The following is a 21,016-nucleotide window of genomic DNA, read 5'->3' on the forward strand; positions in this document are numbered from 1 at the left end:
TACATATGCACCCGGAATAGAGGTCTGTACTTGCGTCTATAACTTCATCTGCCATAAGGTTAGAAATACATATGTGCGTGGTCAACTTATATCAAGGGGATATAGAGCCCCCATCAGCTTCTCCGCCGGTATAATCTTCAGGAAGAAGATCAGACACATTTCGTACGCCGCGCTCGCTGAAGGACGTGGTGAGTAAGCAGCCTGGAGTGCAAGAAGACGCACTCACATTTCATCGACTGCCACTATTAGATCATAATTTATCTCTTGTGTCACAACAGAATCGTGAGCATATGCCGGATGTGTGCGGACGAAATTTCGAACCCAAGTTGCGGGTGTTAGCAAAGAACCTGCTCAGAGATTCAACAAATGATTAGAACTCGTAACAAGATGCTGACCGTTCGCCCGACGACGGATAAGATCAAGGTAGCTATGAATCTTGGACAATTCTTGTTGGCTAACATCCAGTGTGTCGATGTACGCCCATATTAAACCTAAGAGACCTGGATAGGAGTCTCCCTTCACCCACTTATTAGCTCTCTACCCCTTCATGTACACATGGTGGTCTGACCTTTCCGTTTATTATCTCGTGTATGGTCATTTCCGAGTATTCTTCCTCTACAGGTCCCTTAGGCACACCGTTTTCGGGTATTTCTGGAGGCGGAAAGCAATTCCGCATCTTCCTGTCCTTTGGTCGGGATTCATCGACTGGCGAGCTGGAGCCAGATGACTTTAGACTATTTCCGCCCGGGCAGACGTCCTTGCGGAAATAGAATTTCTCTGACTGCGAAGCACCTCTTCCTTGCGCGCGCGACATGTTTTCGTCCACCTCAATTTCGAAGTTAGTTTGAAGTCCGTGTTTCACGAACGATGAACTGACCTTCGAAATTGGTATGTAAAAGTTTAGATTGAAGCTCAAGATGGCACGCGAAAGAAGGGTTATGAAAACTGCGTAGGCCGCGTTCTCGTAGTCAGTCATCTGGACTTCCATGCTACGAAACTCCACCCGCCAGCCGATGGGTGATTTGGGAGGTGGAGGTTTGAATCGCAATGTTTGCCAATTAGTGGATTGAATGTTCTGTCAATCTTTTATGAGAGACCTGCGTTCTACTCAAGATGAATGTGTACTTCAAAATGGTCGCTGCTTTCTTTGTCATCCTGATCTATAGTTTCAGAAAATACCACCAGTGGATCACGGATGAATAAATGTGCGATGTGCTTGGAAAGCAAATCGTCGAGTCCTGGATTGGGTCAATGACCTCATTCACAGAGATTTGGACCCACTCACCATGCTGCCGTAAACGATTATAGATGCAGGGGTCAATAACCACAGGCTGGTCATTATATTCCGGTCTGTTCCTCCAATGTTCTGAAATGTACAAATCCACGCTGTCGTAGCGCGACTTCGGGATTTTAAACCGGTCATGTTCAAGGGGCTGTAATCCAAAGCATAAGTACACTTTCATTCTGAACGATACGACTGAGCTGCACCTTAAGGCCTCGTTCTTCTACCGTACGATCGTCTACACTTCCTGCTACGACATTCCATCGGCAGTCTACATCGCTAAGAAATCCCCGCCAGATTGGACTTCCAGCAGTCAGAGCTAACTAGATTTGAAAGTTTTGTTCTATGAGAGCACCAAGGAATAGATTCACGTTGGCTTACCATAATGGGACCAATGGGTATTAACCCATCGTATAAGCGTCGGGCATCGCTCACATTGCAAGCTTGATATGTTAGTTGCAAGCAACAGCACCCCATACCAAAACCCATAGCATCCATGTAGATATGGTCGGGAAGAGCGGCTCCGTTTTTAGCCTCTAGGCAACAGATGAGATAGGTTTAAGCAGTGCAACAGAATCAACGGCACCTGGGTCCTCTGCATAAATTGAACGGTCCCATGGAATCGTTGGATCAATGAAAGGGCGGGGTGTCTTCTCATCAACAAAGATCGGTAAGTTTATAGCTACTTTGGACCCTCGCCTACGGCGAATATTGGCAGTTAGGGTACTGTATGGAGTGTGAGCTTGATGAAATAGAGATGGGAATGGTTTCGAGTACTGACGGAAATCGGGCATGTGGATTAGTTATCTGCTCTGGGAGGAATAAGCTATGGCTTGAAACAGCATCGTGAGGGTCGTGGTAAGGTTCCGTGAATTGACCAGGGGAACCGAGGCGGGGAAAGGAAGTCAAAGTTAACGGTATTTCATTTGGTTTTAGGTATCTCCGAGCCAGAGTTCTCCTTGCTTCCTCGGTGAGCTCGCTATTGGAACATTGAAGTTGATCGCCTTACCTATAGCGCATGTTCTTTTCAACTGAGAGTAGATCGGTGATGGATCCCGTGAATGGAGAACCAGGAGTGGATTCCAGCATGTACCGTCCATATTCTGGATGGAAGGTTGGTATTGCGATACTAAGCCAAATTCAGCCAGAATGAAAGCGACATCTAACAACAACATACGCGTCTTCAGTCTCTAACGATAAATTGTTCACGATGGAACTGAGTTTGGTGAGTATCTCAGTCTGACGAAGGGAAAGTTTGGCATTCTTCGTTTTGTCATCGAGCACGACGACCATGTACTCAATCTAGGCCAAATTTCGTGAATAATTTCAAGTATAGGAAACAAGCAAGTACCTCGTCGCCCCAGAGCAACTCATCACCATTCTTGTCCTTTAATCGGTCCCAGATATGCAGGAATTGGGTGATCCCATGGCTTCGTATGTGATCGGCAACTTTCTTGGTATCATCCCAACTCAGGGGCGTTCCAGCAGATAACAAACCCATGGTTGAAAAAACGGGAAGACAAGTATATGTATATGCAATGCAAGCTACTTTTCAACAGAAAAGCGCAAAGAGAACACGATATGTGCTTTGTAAGGGAGTAGGAAGATAATTGCGCAATTATTCTTTAACTTGGTTTGTAAGAGCTTTCCGGATCTTCCGTATCCGTTCCCGAATCCGATGTGCTAGAAAAGGAAATCACAACTCCCGAAAAGGCAACTCCAATCACCCCCATATCGTGATTCGTTATCATTCACCGGTTTCACCGGTAATTCTCATTAAAACTTGGACTTAAGTACATCTTTGTACTGGGTATATAGCCATTATCCATTCACACCATTTGTAGCCCACTTCAAGCATATCTTCAGAGCCAGAAGGACGTGCCGTAAAGAGCGTGTCCAAGCTTCCTCTTGGTTGAATTGCAGCTTTATAGAGACATCCCCAATTTTGTCTTTTGATATTCTAGTAAGTCGTTCAGCCACCGAAATGTGAAAATTGTACCTAGAGAACTTACAGATGAGGAAAATCAACGCTAGGGTCTTGAGACTTGATATAGTCAGTTAGACACTTCAAACAATCTATGAACGCAACCATCCCGAAATCAAAGCGACGATTATGAAGCAGCCTGCCCAAATGGCCAGAGCCATATAATTCATAGCTCGCTTTGTCCCCTGAAGTTCGTTCGATACGCGAGAACGAGCCCATGGGCACCAGACGATAACTATGATGATATCAGTGGCTGGGGATATCAGAAAATGGAACATACTTTTCGAACTTGTAGTCAAGTTTTCTCGCGATCGTGTGTAGGAGAAGAAGAGTTTGACCCCAAGCCGCATTAATCTCAGCCCATTCCACCTGTGGAATATCAGCTGAGAGATGACCTAAGATACTCGACATAACGGCTGACCGGAACTCCAGGTACTCTTCCCAGCCTTAGCCCATTGATAGTCCCAAACACACCGTCATGGCCGATGCAAAAAGCGTCGTTGTACACGTTTGTACGTTCAAGCTTCTCAAGGACAGCTGAATCTGCCGCGTAAGCAGCTCGAAGAGTTGCGAGCTGCATATTTTTCTGCTCCCCAGAGAGTATATTGTCATTGTGATTTCTCCAGAAGCTGAAACACAACAGTAAGTATCTAGGCAGAAATTCTGTGGAGAACATACTTTGCTTCGTCGAGTTCCAACAGTTTTTCTTCTTGTTCGAGGACTCTGAGCTCTTCATCTAATTGTAACCTCTCTTTCTCGGCCTCTTTCAATTGCTCTACTGCCAGCTGTTCATCCAATTTCAATTTTTCAATCTTTTTCTCTGCTTCTTCTTTGGTCAACCCCTGAGATTCTCGTTCACGCTCCTTTCTAACTTCCTTTTCGAATGCGATATATCCGTCTCGCTCTTTTTTTGTTTCATCCAACTGACGTTGCAATGATGTAAGCAAAACTTGAGTGCATTCAGTGCAAAGAGGATGATCGATATCTGTGCGAGAAGATATTAGATTGAAGAGGCGCACAGTTGACCGCAGATGGTGCGAAAGCGGAGAATTTTGTACGACTGTTTCCGGGGGCCTGGAGACAGATGCTGGATTTGCCGAATTCTTCGCCTTGATCGATCCTTTTTTGGAACGAGATGGGGTGGATATAGACGGAGTGTGGTGAACAACACTGTCTTGCAGCAGCACAAACGAATCGTGAGGAGACATGGTGCTATTTTGAGGCTCCTTGCCTTGCGTTTTGGGAGACAAAGAAGCGGCGGAACTCGGAGAGCCTTTTGATTTTCGCCATACCTCCCTAACAGATGAAGGAGCTGAGGGCTGTCCCACCTTTTCAGCATCGGTCGCATGTCGAAGGTGTGTCGAGGACGACCGCGGAGGGAGCGACGCTATGATCGTGTCATAGGCGGAAGGAGCCAAATCAACTAGTGATGCATCCAACTGTATTGTGAGCACACATTATGACTATCAACAACTCTCTAATGGTAAAAGAATTACCTGAAGGGGCTCTTTACATTGCTGGCAGACAACAGACGGATTGCTCATCATGGATGAGTGCAGGATTAGTCACAATTAGTGTCGAGGCAGAATTGATTGCTAATCAGAATTTAGGCGCCGTTTTTCCTTTTGTGTCCGAACTCTCTATTAATCATGTCCACTAATCCCAATAATACTGGGGATTGGTAGTGGTGCCGAACTCGAACGTTTTATTACAGGTATGAACTCGATCGTCATCACATCGACTGGTAAATGAAAGCTTTTGCTTCTTACACTTTGATAGCCACAGGGATTGCATGCGTCCCAGAGATGCATGACGCGACTGACCGACAAGGGTTGTCGTATCCAATTGCGAGTTGCTTAAAAACCTGCGCCTTTGTTGTGAACAGCTCCGTAACCACCTCTATTCTAAAGCTAGAACTTGCATTCGGAACACTAGGTAATCAGCTTGGTTACTTTCCCAGTGGTACACATCGCTTAAATCGGCCTTCAGAGTTTAACGTCACAAAATGGACAATCGTGTATTCGCTGTCATCATTGGCATCGACCAGTACAAGTCGGGAGACATATGGAACCTAGAAGCTTGTGTCGATGACGCCAAATCAATGAAACGTTGGTTGGTGAATGATCTTGGTGTCCCCAAGCATCAGATAGCCATGTTGTTCAACGAAAAAGCAACAAAGCAGAACATCGAATCTACGCTCAATACTCACCTCTTGAACAATAGCAGAATTCGAAAGGGTGACGCGATCCTCATCTATTTTGCTGGCCATGGGAGTACGTTGAAGGCACCCCGTGATTGGCTGCTAGAGAAAAACTTGCGCTGCAATGTCGAGGTACTATGTACTTACGATCATGATACCAAAGGACCGGATGGTCGGGTAGCTGGCATATCCGCTCGCGCAATGCACACGTTTATTCATGACCTATCGAAATTGAAGGGAAACAACGTCACGCTTATGTTGGATGCTTGCTTCACATCTCCTCCTCCGAGCTCTCGAGACCGTAGTTGTATCCGCTGGACTGCAACCGGCAAAGCAGTTGCTGAGGATCTGTATCGCGGACAGCTTCCCTGTCCCAGACTCCAAAAGCGTAACGAAAGCTTCTACAACCGCCATTGGACAACCCATACCGTCATCACAGCTTGCAGACCTGGTGCTACGGCGTTCGAAGGAAAGGAGGGAGGAAAACTTACTTCTGTGTTCCTTGAGACTGTGCGCTCTGTAGCGCTGCACGACACGTCTTTCTCTGATCTCCTGGAAGAAATCAAACGGAGGATGGGCGAAGGCCAAAGTGTCTATTGTTCAGGCGTCCACCCCGCCCGCCTCTTCAATTCCATACCATTCACTCAAGACCACAGTTACATTCCTGTGCAGTTTCATCTCCAAAAAGGGATCAGAATTGAGCTCGGCTCATTACACGGCATCGAGAAGGGCGGGGAGTTTTCAATTCATGGTCACAACTATGTTGGCTCTCGCAACCCCGTTTTAGCTTCCTTTACTGTTCAGCAAGTCCACCCCACTTGGTGCGTTGGGAAAACCAAAACCTCATCCTTGTTGCCCAAACATTGCTGGGCTCGTGTTCCGCGTAACCCTTCTTCCTATCGCTTAATAAAAGCGTTTCGAGCCTTGCTGCATTCTGCAGCTTTACACAAGCCTCTTGCTGCTTCTCGATTTGTCAGCATTGTCAGTATATCCGATATCAAGAATTCTACCACTAAGTCTGAGCTTATCGAGACTGCTGAAGCTATTCTCGCATCGAAGCCTCTTCTTGCTCCTTTGATGAAATAACTACAGAAAAAATCCATTTCGAGGGCCCGGGTTCAAGTTGAGATCGATTTGGCTTCCGTATTATGTTCTAGATAGCACCGTCTGCGACGGATTGCCTGATTTACTTATTGTAATTATTAATTTATGCAATATACTTATGACATACCTCTCTTTGTCGACGTGTAATCCGCACGCAAGCTGTCGTCCTGAATTGACTGACGGGCATTGGCAAACGCCGTCTGACTCTCATGGCGTAACGCGAAGTTGAGTCATTTGCACGTGACTTTATTCTATCAGTTAAGTTACGAAATCAGATCTTGCTCAAGACTCCGACTGAGAATGACCTCAGCCGATCCCGACACCGCCCCAGCTCCTTCGCAGAGCAAGAGTTTATGGAAACGTTTAGCTGGGCCGTCTTCTGCCAAAGCCGGGCAAGTCATGCTCCCATCCCAGAAAGACAACTATTCAAACAAAGTCCATCTAGACTCACAACTGATCAATCCGACATAAACCGCGTTATTGCTGAAGCTTCTAAAGGCTCAAAATTCTACGAGGCAAGCGGAAGCCCACAAAATCTGTTATTGGAATTGTCCGAACGAGTTTGACCCTCCAGAATGAAAAGAAGAAAGACAAGGAGCTCACGAAAAGAATCGAGAGGCTATTGCAAACGCGGGATACTGCCATGAAAGAAGCTGACCTGGGTGTGTTTGTTCAGAAGTATCTACCAGAATTAGAGGTCGAAGTGCATCGCATTAGTGCAGGTTGAATCTACTACATCACATCTGGTGCGTGGATAATGCTCTTTTGGTAGTATTGAGCACTGATTCTGGACACAGCTGATAGAACTCGAATCGCTAAGGGACGCTTCGCAAATCATAGTTCATGTTGATGCCGACGCCTTTTTCGCGAACTGCGAACTGCTCTATAATCCGGAACTGAAAGGAAAGGCGTTCGGGGCAAGTTTATCCTTCCCTTCATCCTCCACCCACAGCCGGCTCAGCGCCTTCTCAGGTAGGAAAGGGTGTGCTCACAACAGCATCATACGAAGCTCGGAAATTTGGCGTTCGTTCAGGAATGGCAGGCGAGTTCTAGTCAGAATGACATTATACAATGTGCTCATGTTTTCCACTCATATTGTCCCCAGCTTTCATAGCCAAAAAGCTCTGTCCAGAGCTGATACTACTCTCCATTCACCCCGAGCGTTACTCAGACATGTCCAAAAGAGTTATGGCGATCTTGGCACGCTACGATCCAGACATGCTCGTTGCTAGCTGTGATGAAGCCTATCTTAAGTATGTCAGTCTGGCCTAACATTCACACACGAAGTAATGAACGATCTTAGTATCACGGAATACTGCGAACAGCATGATCTCACCGCAGACGAATGTGTTTCTGAAATGCGTAGGATCGTTCAAGAAGAGACCAAACTTACTGTAAGCGCTGGGATAGCCTCTAACAGGGTATGTACGGGATCTCATGATCTCCCCATCTCATACGATTTGAACATTTCTGCAGATGCTCGCTAAGGTGAAGACTTTATGCTCTTGTTCTTCATCTACCTCCAACTTTAATCGATATAGATATGCTCAGACAAGGTTAGTGCCCTCAAGCTCCGTCTCGGTATCGCAGTAATTTTGGCGGACTTTCCAGAATAAACCCAACGGCCAATTTCACTTGCCGCCCGATAGTCAAACCATTAAAGACTTCATGGTAGATTTACCTGTGAGAAAAGTTCCAGGAATTGGCCGAGTTCACGAACGGATGCTTGAGTCTATCGGTGTCACGGTACGTTGCTGTTCATCTTGGCATTGATTACGCTACCATTGTCGTTCTAACACCGTATTTTAGACATGCGGCGATATCTTCACACAACGTGTCAGTATTGCGTTGCTGGACAAGGAGTTTGGCCTCCGGTTCATGTTACAGACATATCTGGGCATTGCATCAAATGTTGTTCGTCCGCATTCCCGGGAGGAGCGGAAAAGTATTGGAGCAGAACGGTAAGTTACTACCCTTGTGGTCTTGTGCGATTTACTGAGAAGTCGAGGCTACATTAGAACATTCCACCCATTAGCAGACAAGGGCAAGATTCTGCAGAAGCTGGAAGAGGTTGCGGAGGAATTGGAAAACGACATGACCGAGACCGGATGGGCTGGCCGAACGGTTACTCTGAAGTATAAATTAGAGAACTATCAAGGTAGGTATAGGTTCATCCTCTTGATTGCAGGTCCTCACAATCAAATAGTATTTACCCGCGCAAAATCTTTCGAACGTTGGATCACCAAAAAGAATGACTTGCTTGCCGTCCGTGATTTATCTACTGTCCAATGATTCTTTACTGACGTGATTATGCATGAGCAGATTGGAACAGAACTTCTTCTCGCTGAGCTGCCTTTAAAGATACGTCTCATCGGATTGAGGGTCACCAAACTCAAGGACCTCAAGATATCCGCTGACTCTGGAATCAAAAGAGTGAGTGTTCCAACCATTTTCGGACACATCCACATCCCAATCGGTTATATTTGTTATGCACACAGTACTTCGGCGGGCCCATGGAACAAACGTCTCCTAGAAAAAAACGAAAAACACACTCTGACGACATTCAAGTTGGTGACCATACATGGCAGGATCATATACCAGGGTTCGATGACGATGAAGAGGATGACGTTCAAGTTTTGAACGATGAGCTTTTGTCATCTGCGGAAACATCTAGTTCAAGGCGCTCTTCTGCTCCCGAAAACGCGATCATACATGCCTCCATACCAATCTCTGCAAAAGCTTCAGGGAAAAAACGATTTATTGAGTCACAGACCTTCTGCCCAGTCTGTGGTACAGAATTAGACACAAATGACAACCGGAAGCTTAATTCTCATGTTGATTTTTGTTTAAGCCGGGAAGCGATACAAGAAGCGGAGGGACATTCGGCGGAAGCTGAAGCCAAAACCAGGTTGCAAGCGCAGGCATGGAGTAGGTTCCTTGATTCTAAGACAAAACCAAGAGGTAAGCGGAAATGAGGTCGGATATTTGTTGTATTTGGTGGAAGTAGAAATTTCCTTCGCCTTGCATCTCATATATGTATCATACGTTAACATTACAGGCTATATCATTATCATCTGGATTACCGGCAGTTTTCTATTTGGTCCCTCGGTGTTTCGCAAACGATGCCTTCACTCCCTTTCCGTCTTTGATATCCGCCATACATTTTTCGTCGATTGCATGTGATTTTGCAGCAAGCTCTGTAACCATTATCTCCAGTTCTTTTGGGACGCATACCACACCGTCTTCGTCCGCTACGATCCAATCTCCAGGATTAACTGTTGTCGAGGGGAACGTTGTATCGCCTCTCGGAACCAGCTCCAGGGGAACGTTTATAGCAGACGGTCGAGTGAAAGGAGACTGGCCAACTGTAGAATGAGCACGAGCGAATACTGAGAATCCTAGCTCCCTGTGTTCTGCAAGATCCCTGCAGCGACCAGAGATGACAACTCCGATAGCGTTTCGCGCTTGAGCACCGGCTGTCATTAATCCTCCCCAAACAGCGTTCTTGGCGTCTAATGCCGAGGTCAGTATCAAGATTATCAGCTGGAGATGGCGAATGACCGAACGTTGGGGAACATCGATTACAATGACCGAACCTGACGGTGCAGTGTCCACAAAATGCTCAGAGAGCTTTGGAGCACCAGTGTCGGTAGAAGAGACGAATTTCACAGTATATGCTGGGCCACATATTGATTTTCCTGAGAATTGGCTGATGTCTGGGATGTAACCCCCAGATTCGACACCGAGCTTCAAAAGAGCATCGGAAAGCTCGCAAGAAGAAAATGAAGACAGAGCAGACATCGTTCTGGTACCGTATTTTGTGTAATTGTTGAAGATTGTACGAGAACGTAGAAGTAGAAGCGACATTCGATCAAGTTCACACGAATCTCCATTGACATTGTACCAACCAGTATTGCCTACAAGGAAGTAAAACGTCGGATGGCTGCTCCTCCGACAAGGCCTCATATAGTTCTACGACCGTCTACTTTCTTTAAACCCTCCGATACCGTTGACGATGATGCCTGGGATAGTGCATCAGACAGCGAGGAGCCTGCCCAATCCACTTTCACCTTTCCTAGTTGGAGCCGTGCTTCGACTACAGCACCAAAGCCAGTTCCAAGACCCATAACATCTGATAATCCTTCTTCAACTTCCCTCGCCTTCTCATATACGCATCTGAATGCTCCGAATCCAAGCTCATATCCTCCTCGTAACACAGATACACCTCAACCTCCAAAAAATGGCTGGACAATAGTTAGAACCGTGCCAGGACGACGATCAAGCACTGATACGCGTTCCTCTAACCAGGATGATAGTTTTGATCATGTTCCCAGCACAGATGGGGATGCCGACGTTGAAGGCGATATGATCCTCGGTGATCTTGACCCTGAACCAGCAGCAGGAGAACCTTCACAGACCGCTCCAGAAAACTCGAAATCAACCTCAGTACGAACAGATGCAGAAACTATTGTCAATGGTACGAGCTTGTGGGCATTATGGTATGTTTTCCTCATACAGATACGTAGATCCCCTCTGTGGCATTCGTCGGCCTGCCCCGATATCCAGAGGTTCTAAAGACGCCATCGCCACAAATCCTGCAAGGTCTGACAAGCTCATGCGGGAGCGGTCGATACGAACGAATAGGAAACACAAATTTGTGGATTGTTTGTCTAACCAGGATGTAAATATCGGTGTGTAACTACTTGACTTGGTCTTTGTTTCCCTGTTAATTTATATGAACACACACAGCCGAGCTGAGGAAACTTGCATGGGCTGGGATACCCAACGAACTTCGGCCAATGGCATGGCAATTACTTCTTGTGCGTCACAGTCTATCTGGAAGGAAACGCTCTCCCAATCATTTTATAGGGCTACCTACCCCTCGCCAGTCCTCTCCGCGCAGCTACCCTTGCTCGAAAACGGAACGAATATACATCTCTAGTAGAAGTAGCATTTGCTCGCGATCGAGAAGGTGTAGACCAGCAGATATGGCATCAGATTGAGATAGACGTTCCACGTACACGTCCTGGTGTTCGTCTTTGGATGTATGGCTCGACTCAACGAAGTCTGGAACGAATTCTCTACGTCTGGGCGATCCGACATCCAGCTAGTGGCTACGTCCAAGGCATCAACGATCTCGTAACACCTTTCTTCCAAGTTTTCCTGTCCGCATATATCGGTTTGAGCGCTTTATCTCAACCCGCACTCCTCCTGAACTTCTCTCCCTCATAGATTCTGATCCGGAGGAATTCGATCCCGCGTTGCTCCCAAAGAGCGTTTTCAACGCGGTTGAAGCTGACTCATTTTGGTGTCTCTCTCGTTTACTGGACGGCATACAAGACAACTACATATTCGCTCAGCCCGGCATCCAACGCAGTGTACGTAGAATGGCAGATCTTGTCGCAAGAATTGATGGTGAGCTTGAGCTTAGATTGCCTGCGTACTGTCTACTTTCCTGTTCTGGTCACTCATGCTACCCAAAGCACCCTTGTCCTCCCATCTCGAATCTCAGAATGTCGAATTTATGCAGTTCGCTTTCCGATGGATGAATTGCTTGTTGATGCGGGAGATTAGCGTTCAGAATACTATCCGGATGTGGGACACGTATCTGGTATGTCATGTCATTCACCGCTGTAACCCATCGATGCTCATATAATACAGGCGGAAGGCCCCGACGCGTTTTCGCAATTCCATCTCTATGTTTGCTCGGCGTTTCTAGTTAAGTGGAGTGAAAAGCTTCGTCAAATGGACTTTCAGGTATCTGTCTTAATTTTGTCATCAATCCTTGCTGAATTCATTGTCTCGCAGGGCATCATCATGTTCCTACAATCTCTACCTACACAAGGATGGGGTGACCACGAAGTCGAGATGCTGCTCAGTGAAGCATTCGTGCTCAATTCGATATGGCACAATGCCCAGAGTCATTTTAATGGAAAGTAGTAGGACCCGACTGTTCAAAATAACTGTAGTACGAATCGCATTCGACGGAGCGGATCGTCAAGAGTGTATAATACAAGGTTTCGCTGTGTATTTTACCCCGCAATAATCATCAGAGATCAACTGTCCTGTTTTGCTTTGACGAAAGCAATTTCGCGGTCTAGTACTTCCTTTAGCTCGAGCGCTTGATCCTCCGTTTTCGTGCGAAGGTTGTACGTCTGCGAGGCGCCACCTTCGTGTCCGACAAACATGAGCGCTTTCTTGTTGACAGTAGGCTGAAGACCTTTATATATGTTGAAGTTCTGAGCAAGGACGGACGAATCAGCGTTCTATTACATTAGAATACTACTGTGTTTGACACTCACGATGATAATCTTCCCAGTATTACTATTCCGTAAAAGGAGCCGCCGTTGTCCGGTCGACTTATTCTTTTTAACTCGTAGTACACCTTGATTCGGAGAAGTCAGAGACTTGCTGGAACATAAGAAAGGATATTGTCACGGACCGGTACCCATATCGGCCCACCCAGAAGTTCCTTCGTCTGCTTTCTTCATTCGGAACGCCTTCGAGCGAATAGAATGAATGGTCTCTTCGTTTTCCTCCCCTTCACCCTCCTCATCGTGAGGATTGACGCCAAATAGTGGCTTGGGACCAGTATCATCTGCATTACTATCTGGTTGAGTAGCTTGGCTACCGCTGTTCTCGTCCGCCTCCGTCTTCACTGTCTCTTCCTCAGTCTTAACCGAGCTTGGTGGTGGATTTGCAAAAGAAAAGCTGGATGAGCTTCCAGATTTCGAAGGACTTCCGAACCCGAATCCAACCGGGTTTCCTATACTGCCCGCAGATGGACTGCTCTTCCCAGCTATACCAAAGCCTCCGAATCCACCAAATTTTGGGGCAGTTCCAGAAGTGGAACTTGTTGAAGGATTGTTATTTGAAGGCATTCCGAAGACGCTGGGTGATGGTGGTGCTCCAAAGAGATTTGTAGTGGATCCAGAGGTTGAGGGCGGTGTACCAAAACTAAAAGCCGAAGCCGGTGGTGGTTTTGAGCCAAAGAGGCTCATGGTAGTGCTGGACTCTGTGTGTTTGGTGGTACTCTCAGTCGGTTTTGAGGTCGATGTGGCCAAAGACCCAGCGGGAGGGAACGAGAAAGGATTCGAAGAGGCATTCGCCGAAGGGAAGGAGAACGGAGAAGACAATGATTTACCACTGTCTAGTTTTGGTGTAAACCCACCGCCGGTCACCGTCGAAGATTCAGCTAGCTTTGCTCCGAAGCCAGAGAACGACGAAGGCGGAGTAGGCATGGAGAACGAGCCCACACTTGCAGTGGAAAGAGAGGCGAGACTCGATCTGTTATCCTTTCTTGACTTTTCGTCGTATTCGTTCTGTACATTAGCCCGGAATGTTTTGTATCGTTCCAGGAGGAAAGAGACATCCGCAAATGAATCCCTTTCTACAGACTTCGTGATGGCAGTAAGTATAGAGGCATTCAGTCCTCGCAGGGACTTGTAGTATTCGACAGTAGGATCTCTGTTGGACACTGAGAAGTCGGGCAGAGTTGGCTGAGAGGCAAGGGGAGTGGGGTTGGAAGAGGAAGGTTGCGGCTCGAAAGAAGAGGCGATCAGGCTACTGAATGTTCTCGCAGCATTGGTAGCCGTACTGGATACAGCTGGTTTTGCAAACGGACTGGCTGTAGTGGACGGGGAAGGGGAAAATGGCGACGCTGGGGGAGTGAACTGGAAAGAACTGGTGGAGCCTGCTCCAAATCCTCCAAAAGCACTGAAATTCGGCCGAGAATCCTAGATATATGGGTTAAGAATTGCAAAGCCACTCGAACGGAATGCGCACATACCGCGACAGACTCTGAAGACGGAGAGCTGGTGACAGAGCCTGTAGATCTTTTTGGCAGTCCCTTTATTCTAAAGGATTAGAGAAATTAGAATTGACACTCGGTGTAATATATCGATTCAATTCCATACTTTCTAGTGGCCAACACTGAATCCTCGGCTTTCTGCAAGCCAACCTGGCCTCCATACTCCGAGTCTTCCTGGGCAGCTCAAATTAATATTTCTTGTCAATAAAGACAAAAAAATCCACGTACATCGTCGGGATTATCCTTTGTTAGTTGCTTCTCAGCACCTCTCTTCATTGTGGCACTTGAAGAACGCGTTCCGGACCAAACACGCAAACAACGCGTTTATTTATACAACAACCACAAATAATATGTCGTTCTTCTCGGGCCGGATTAGTTCCCTTCCAATTTGCTGAAAGCTATACAGCCTGTACAGGATCACAGTTCATAGCGGCAACCTACACCCCTTCGCCATCTACGGTGGATGTGGGGATATTGCAATATATGGATTTGTCAACACACTACTTGGTAGAAAAATGGAAGCACTACAGTATAAATTACAAGGCTAAGCTGAGGACGTTCACAATAATCCAAAATTTAGAACAGAAAGGGCAAGAATCCCAAGGAAAGGAGAGAGATATGCAGATCGTCTAATAGATACGTTAGGAATCAGAAACCAAGAACTTTCTTAGCAGCCATCGGCGATTTGAATGCACGAATGGCGAACTGTAAGCCAGTATGGCAAGCCCATAGTAGAGAGACTGTGGGAGGCAAAAATCAGCGAAAGACGAGGTTTTCGAACCTGAATACACTAACTCATCAGTATGGGTAACCAGAAAAGTAAAAGCATTCGATCATCTGCAAAAGACAACGTTAACGATGATGGAAAACTGGGACTTTCGCGCGACTTACGTTTCTTCTGCTGTGGCTTAGGTTGATATGCATAAGCCTTGACCTCCTGGTCGGTGACTGATACTGCATTATAGTCGTACCGTCTTCGTGCATCCGGCAATGGTCGAGAGCCAGAAGCGATAGGACGGGGAGCTGCTACTGATTCCGAATCGGAAGCCCTAGAAGATGCCCGCCTCACAAGTTGTGAGGGAGTCGAAGTCAAGTCTTCTTCTGTTGGGGCTGCTCGAGGTGTGTACTGAGGCGGTGGCAGCATCTCTGTAGCTTGCCATGGAACATGAGCCAGCCACTTCTCCCACAACGCTCTCCATTCCTGTGCAGCCTTGAGTGGTCCTGCGAGTTTTCCAGCATTGTCGTCCGCTACGTCTGCTGCATCCTGATCCTGACGATGTTCACCGCTCAACCATCCAGGTAGGAGAGGCACAGCTACAGGGAACACCATCGGGAATTGGAACTGATTCAACTGGTGTAGCGCTTCCCAAGGCATTGCAGGCACACCGGGGAGGAGGGGGAAGTGAGGCAAGGGTAATTGAGGGGCACCAGGTAATTGAGCCATGGTACGTTGGAGCATATCAATGAACGATAGCGCCTGCTTCTCATCATCTACTGCGGCAGCAGCCTCTTTCTCCTTCTTTCCATCGACAGGAACAGCAGTCGCTAATGGTGTCATACTGGGAGTTTTGGATGTATGATGGCTCCTAAGCTCCTCGCGGGAGGCTTTTCGTGAAGCAGCTCTTGACCGACGTGCACGTCTATCCATCTTCGCCCGCCGGCTCGAGTTTACAACTGGTTTCACTTCAACCTCCTCCTCTACATCACCCCACTCCGCCTCTTCATCATCCGAAGCAACACCCTCTTGGGAATCCGAGATCTCCTCTAGAATCTCCTCAAAGACAGCCTTGCCCATTCCTTTCGCAACAACTTCCTCAGCCGTCTTCCCAAGCGCATTTACAATCTCCCTATCCGCTCCTGCCTTGAGAAGCTTCGCGACACAATCCCTCGAGCCAGCCATGGAAGCGAAATGCAAAGCAGTATACCCATTACGATCCCTCAAATCCATATCGATCCCATGCTTGACGAGGAATTCCACAATAGTTGCGTAGCCCAGGAACGCAGAGAGGTGCAACAACGATTGTCCGCTTTTCGTCATATGCGATAGTGCTTTCGACGCAGATACGACTTGAGCGGATGGATGATCGACGGGAGTATCGATCAATTTCAAAAAGTCGGCAATGAGGCTTTCGAAATCCTCGCTATTGCCTGCACGAACGAGCATGAGTGAACGTAGATCGCGAGAGGCCGATAACGTAGTTGAGAGTTGCATGTTCATGCTGTTACTGGCGCTCTGTTCGTTAGAGTTTTGGGAGTCCGTGCCCTCTCCGGCACCGACAATTCGCATCGCAACGTTTTTAGCATCCTCTATCTTGCCGGTCATCTTGAGTCCAACGACTTGTAAGGCTAGCTCCATCCTGAAGACAGCGGATCAGATCGCAGTAATGTCAATATCTGAGGTTCACTTACAGCGCTCTATCTGATTCGTCGGAATAGGTAAAGAACGAGGGAGGCTGTTCTTCCACCTTTGGGAAACCATCAAACCAAACTGAGACCATCCCAGCGGTGGCCCGTGGAGGCAGGATACACACTAAAGTGTTATCGCTCCACCTCTGAGTTGAACTAGCGGGCATATCGCCAAAGACGCAATTGAATTGCAAGGTGGGATGGAAGTTGGCTCCGAGGACGGTGACCTCAATTCCACCGTGAGTCGGGCCACAATTCGGTATGAGTCGATGTATGATTGGCATTGAAATCGTGGTTGGCGGAGGGGTAAATAGGAACGGTAAGGAAGCAGATGTTACCGAAGGGGGTATCATAGTTGCGTCGGGTGCGACGCCTGCGGCTGTAAAAAGGTCCTCAAGATTTGTGATACTCTCAGGCAACATGGGTATATCGATATCGAGAGGTGTCGTCAAGACGTCGGGTGAGGAATCCGATTCTTGCGTCGAAAATTGAAGAGAAGGAATTTCAGTTGCAGAGAGCGGGTCAGCCGAAGTCAGTGGTGGATACGAAGGAGGAGAGGGAGCGGTGGTAATGGATAGTGGGTCTGAAGCAGTGGGCGAAGGAGCATTCGATACAACGCTGGTTTCTCGAGAACTCCTGTTTGGCTTTGCAGACGAGTCATACGGTTTAACCCTCTTTTTCCCGCCGACATCAGTCTTTCGCTTTGAGGGAGCTTTCTTGACAATACCTACGGGTGAAGATGCCCCAGAGGTTGTGTTACTGCCTCCAGGTTGACACCAATCATAAGGCTGCAGATCTGCATGTTTGGGAGCAGAAGTCGTTTTATGGTCATCTGTGATCATAATTGGGCTCGAACTTCCAACCCCGACTGTCCGTCCCGCAGAGTCCATCATGACAAGATTGACGTTGAAACCAGTTTTTTCGCGATGATGTCGACAGTAACATGTTATTCTGATAGGAAGAACGGCAGAGCCTGTGGAAAAGTCTAACACTTCCGCGCAATTGAACTGAATGATGCTGCTTGTATCTTCCAACAAAGCAGCACTCTTTCTCGCAGGTCCAGAGTTGTTGGCATCATCAGGATATTCTTCGTCGACATCTGAATTGCGGGCAGGCCTCACACGTGCAGCGATCTTCTTTGCAACACGTTTTGCTTCACGAGTCTGGCAGCTCGAACAACTGAGAACACGATTATGCGGAGGACTCGCGCAGGAGACGCTGACGGTGAGAAAAAGCATGTCCTGAGAGTCAGGGTCTGATTGATAGTGAGCAAAAGATACCACGTAAGAAATGTTGGTTGCTCACCAATTTTGCCCTGCTTGCGGGTACGTCTCTTGGTCGCAGTACCTGGAGGAAGCTTAAGCCATTTCCACGAACCAACACGATCGTATATATGAGGGTCTATAGATGAACTTGGGTCGGCCAAGTCGACTGTGACACGGACTTGAGTCTCTACACGGGATTTGGTACCGCTTTCTGGAATGCTAGGAAACATGATAGGCAAACTGAATGCCAAGTCAGAAGAGGAAATGACCCAGAGTAAAGTTGATAGATACTTGTAACATGATTCCTTGGGTGGATGAACGACCTTCTGGTCTCGAAAGGGGGTTTCAGGTTTGCGAGAGGATACAGCGGGTGGGGGAATAGGCTGAATGCCTGCAGGCATAGAGCTGCGGAAATGAGCAACTGAGGAGCTGGCAGAAACTGGCCTGGGTGATTGGGTGATATCGACACTATGTGCAGGTCAGACAATGAAAAAGAGCATAGAGAACAACCGACTCTTCGTAAGCATGCTGCTCAATTAAATCATCTAGCTGCAGCATATTGGTATCCTCTGACTTGAGACTGGATGTCCATGAAGGTTCTTCTGGAGAAGTATTGTACCAGGACGGCCGGTCAAAGTCGGTTTGTACGGCAACCTGGTCGACAGGGCCTGGGGAAGGAGTATGTGGACTTGGGGAACGAGAGGCTGACGAGGAGGACATAGTACCGCCCCAAAGATTGGGATAAGATGATGGAGGAAAGAATTAAATAACGTTTCAACAGTCCGAGGTAAGATATGATGAAGTCTGAAAGTAAGTGAAAAGGATTTTTCCGAATGTAACGTAAATGAGATAAGGGCGGCAAAAGATAAGATGAGGCGCCCGTGGGTGTTCTTTCTGTTTTCAAGTACGTTCAGTACTCAGTCTTCAAACAAAAAACACTTCAGGCTTAGCCTTCTCCTTTATAGCCGTGTGCAGCCCACCTGCGCGAGCCTAAACCCCCCAAGCAAGAATCCCACCAATTCACTGGCACTAGCACATAAATATTCTTCTACTTCTACCTGGGGCTCTTATTTCGTTCGCTGCTAAGTTCGATCTGGAACTGACTATTCATGCTGCGGAAAGCGCTTATAAGAAATTCATCCAGCCTTTCAACCCGGTCCTCTCTTCTCACTGCCTTACACAGAACCTCCAATTTACTACCTCGAGTGCTTTCCAAACACGAGTTTGTGTCTCCACCGTTTGAGCCACCAGATCAACCTCCGCCACCAGCCCGTATTACAGTCTTTGGAACTGACCAATGGGCAGGGACAGAACAACTTGTAACTGCGCTGCTTGAGCAGCCATTTCTACCTGATGACTCGTTAAACAAAGCTGTTCGCAGTCGATGGGACATGCGAGAGGACAAAAAAATCACTATTGCGTGAGTTCGATTGTTAAATGTCTGATATCCAGTCTGATTTTCCTCCAGCTACGGCAAACAAATTCAATGGCGAGGCTCAACGCTCTATCTTCCCTCCTCTTTCCTTCTCCAGTTTCCTTTCCCAGTCGAAATCGAAGAATACTCTCCCAAACATCATACATCTTCCTCCGAACACGAAGGCTTGCTTCCAGAGGCGTGGTTCAATAGTGATATTCCGGTCGTCCTCTGCAACCCTGTAACAGATCGTCTGCCTTTCTCGCCACTCAAAAATCCTAATACGATTCGCGTGCTCACCAGCGGAACCCCGATTCAGAGTGATCATCCACCCAAGACGATCTTCATTGATCCCCTTCGCGCAGTACACGGTCTTTCTGCCTTGCGCAATGCCTCTTATTCGCAAGTAGACGTACAACGGTATCAAGATGACTATGTCGGTTCTGGTATACCTATGCTCACATCGCACATCAAAAACTCATTTGCTTCACCCGTCACGCTCGAGCTTCTCCGCACACGCCGATTAACTACCCAACTCTCCGGAGCATTCGACAGTATCTCAGGCTCCCTAGATGAAGCCACGCTGGAAATCAAAGAGAAGTTATCAGATATCAGCAAATTACGCCAGGAATACGAACAGGACTTGAACCGCATACCCAGTGAAGTTCTTGGTGTCTATAACGCGAGTGTGTCAGACTCAAAACAAGATAACCTTGTGACAAAAGCTCTAGCTACCTCGGAGCGACTGGTTCAAGCTCAAATGAGCCGATTCACTCTGTTGAAAATGTTTTCACATATTGACGAGATCAATATCGTCGTCAATAGGATTGTCGACGAAACTTGGTGCAAAGAATTAGAACAACATGTAAATATCCTCAGCCCTTCTACAAACATAGTCGCTCATCATATTCTACCCAGTTAATCTTCCAAACTGGAAAACTCAGCCGTCTCCAACACCACTATACACACTGTGCATTTAATTCTCTCTCGCCCACTACATCATTTGACTCACCGGTCCTCCGCAACACCCTACAACAAATATCTTCCTCTCCATCATACGAGATGACACCTTCAACGCTCACCCTACCTATACACTCCCGGAAGTTTCAAATCGCTCAATACCCCACAATCCGACTGCATCTCGCTGCACAACGTGTTGTAATGGGCACAGGCGCCTCAGTTTTCACTGGGATGGGGTTGGGTTGGGTAGGTTGGATAGGTTGGCTGACGGGGTCAGGAGAGGGACTGTTAGGCCTTGTGGCGGTAGATGGTACAACAACTATCGGTCTCGGGATGCTCATAGCCGTTGCGGGCGTTCGTTGGGGCGTCGGAAAATGGGAAAGAGCGAAGAAGATTTGGTGGGGCGATTGGCATCGGGTTGGGGAAGGTCTTGAAAGAGATCTATCGGTGTGTTAACGCTCTGACGTTGGTCAGCATATCTATATCTCGTACTAATGTCTTTGTTCCCTAGGCTACTTTGGACCGTGCATTGACAGAGCAGGTTACGGTTTTACCACGAACGGCATGCGAACGTATCTCAGAAATAGCAGC

The 21,016-nt window shown here is 47.4% G+C and overlaps 8 protein-coding genes across 8 annotated transcripts; 4 read left to right on the forward strand and 4 right to left on the reverse strand.

The window, feature by feature from the left end:
• Positions 1 to 91: 91 nt before the first annotated feature.
• Positions 92 to 2,783, reverse strand: C8R40DRAFT_1046731 (glutamate-cysteine ligase catalytic subunit; the record flags this gene model as incomplete). Its single annotated transcript, XM_046224383.1, has 14 exons — positions 92 to 176; positions 227 to 350; positions 396 to 516; positions 569 to 826; positions 878 to 1,075; positions 1,126 to 1,238; positions 1,286 to 1,433; positions 1,489 to 1,605; positions 1,664 to 1,818; positions 1,869 to 2,008; positions 2,064 to 2,240; positions 2,292 to 2,411; positions 2,460 to 2,584; positions 2,634 to 2,783. The coding sequence occupies 14 exons, from the start codon at positions 2,781 to 2,783 to the stop codon at positions 92 to 94; spliced, it is 2,031 nt and encodes a 676-aa protein (XP_046085637.1).
• A 122-nt stretch (positions 2,784 to 2,905) lies between these two features.
• C8R40DRAFT_1106899 (APG6-domain-containing protein) lies at positions 2,906 to 4,826 on the reverse strand. Its single transcript, XM_046228180.1, has 6 exons — positions 4,763 to 4,826; positions 3,945 to 4,705; positions 3,688 to 3,895; positions 3,547 to 3,635; positions 3,295 to 3,501; positions 2,906 to 3,242 (listed from the first exon to the last, which is right to left on the reverse strand). The coding sequence occupies exons 1-6, from the start codon at positions 4,811 to 4,813 to the stop codon at positions 3,104 to 3,106; spliced, it is 1,455 nt and encodes a 484-aa protein (XP_046085638.1). The 5' UTR covers positions 4,814 to 4,826; the 3' UTR covers positions 2,906 to 3,103.
• A 61-nt stretch (positions 4,827 to 4,887) lies between these two features.
• Positions 4,888 to 6,821, forward strand: C8R40DRAFT_1147824 (uncharacterized protein). Its single transcript, XM_046229523.1, has 3 exons — positions 4,888 to 4,980; positions 5,046 to 5,201; positions 5,256 to 6,821. Exon 3 carries the CDS (start codon positions 5,272 to 5,274, stop codon positions 6,550 to 6,552), a length of 1,281 nt encoding a protein of 426 aa, XP_046085639.1. The 5' UTR covers positions 4,888 to 4,980; positions 5,046 to 5,201; positions 5,256 to 5,271; the 3' UTR covers positions 6,553 to 6,821.
• Positions 6,822 to 6,866: 45 nt separating this feature from the next.
• On the forward strand, positions 6,867 to 10,437 carry C8R40DRAFT_1272652 (uncharacterized protein). Its single transcript, XM_046234075.1, has 17 exons — positions 6,867 to 6,962; positions 7,016 to 7,085; positions 7,145 to 7,232; positions 7,288 to 7,316; positions 7,368 to 7,487; positions 7,543 to 7,612; positions 7,676 to 7,823; positions 7,874 to 7,991; positions 8,047 to 8,058; positions 8,112 to 8,126; positions 8,182 to 8,316; positions 8,380 to 8,531; positions 8,589 to 8,728; positions 8,777 to 8,835; positions 8,893 to 9,003; positions 9,069 to 9,498; positions 9,762 to 10,437. The coding sequence occupies exons 1-17, from the start codon at positions 6,871 to 6,873 to the stop codon at positions 9,944 to 9,946; spliced, it is 1,974 nt and encodes a 657-aa protein (XP_046085640.1). The 5' UTR covers positions 6,867 to 6,870; the 3' UTR covers positions 9,947 to 10,437.
• Positions 10,438 to 11,071: 634 nt separating this feature from the next.
• On the forward strand, positions 11,072 to 12,510 carry C8R40DRAFT_1046934 (rab-GTPase-TBC domain-containing protein; the record flags this gene model as incomplete). The annotated part of the gene is made up of 7 exons (XM_046224399.1): positions 11,072 to 11,261; positions 11,320 to 11,390; positions 11,440 to 11,749; positions 11,803 to 11,985; positions 12,054 to 12,185; positions 12,239 to 12,327; positions 12,379 to 12,510. 7 exons carry the CDS (start codon positions 11,072 to 11,074, stop codon positions 12,508 to 12,510), a joined length of 1,107 nt encoding a protein of 368 aa, XP_046085641.1.
• A 58-nt stretch (positions 12,511 to 12,568) lies between these two features.
• C8R40DRAFT_288673 (uncharacterized protein) lies at positions 12,569 to 14,748 on the reverse strand. The gene is made up of 6 exons (XM_046234605.1): positions 14,609 to 14,748; positions 14,487 to 14,554; positions 14,360 to 14,426; positions 13,013 to 14,306; positions 12,873 to 12,955; positions 12,569 to 12,809 (listed from the first exon to the last, which is right to left on the reverse strand). The coding sequence occupies exons 1-6, from the start codon at positions 14,654 to 14,656 to the stop codon at positions 12,627 to 12,629; spliced, it is 1,743 nt and encodes a 580-aa protein (XP_046085642.1). The 5' UTR covers positions 14,657 to 14,748; the 3' UTR covers positions 12,569 to 12,626.
• C8R40DRAFT_1251987 (uncharacterized protein) lies at positions 14,733 to 18,900 on the reverse strand. The gene is made up of 7 exons (XM_046233710.1): positions 18,566 to 18,900; positions 18,343 to 18,519; positions 18,092 to 18,291; positions 16,790 to 18,041; positions 15,272 to 16,737; positions 15,176 to 15,217; positions 14,733 to 15,120 (listed from the first exon to the last, which is right to left on the reverse strand). The coding sequence occupies exons 1-7, from the start codon at positions 18,769 to 18,771 to the stop codon at positions 15,029 to 15,031; spliced, it is 3,435 nt and encodes a 1,144-aa protein (XP_046085643.1). The 5' UTR covers positions 18,772 to 18,900; the 3' UTR covers positions 14,733 to 15,028.
• Positions 18,901 to 19,160: 260 nt separating this feature from the next.
• On the forward strand, positions 19,161 to 20,881 carry C8R40DRAFT_1046948 (uncharacterized protein; the record flags this gene model as incomplete). The annotated part of the gene is made up of 3 exons (XM_046224402.1): positions 19,161 to 19,471; positions 19,520 to 20,330; positions 20,384 to 20,881. The coding sequence occupies 3 exons, from the start codon at positions 19,161 to 19,163 to the stop codon at positions 20,879 to 20,881; spliced, it is 1,620 nt and encodes a 539-aa protein (XP_046085644.1).
• Positions 20,882 to 21,016: the final 135 nt, after the last annotated feature.

This window comes from Lentinula edodes (genome assembly GCF_021015755.1).
Source record: "Lentinula edodes strain Le(Bin) 0899 ss11 chromosome Unknown C8R40scaffold_20, whole genome shotgun sequence".
Classification (NCBI taxonomy): domain Eukaryota; kingdom Fungi; phylum Basidiomycota; class Agaricomycetes; order Agaricales; family Omphalotaceae; genus Lentinula; species Lentinula edodes.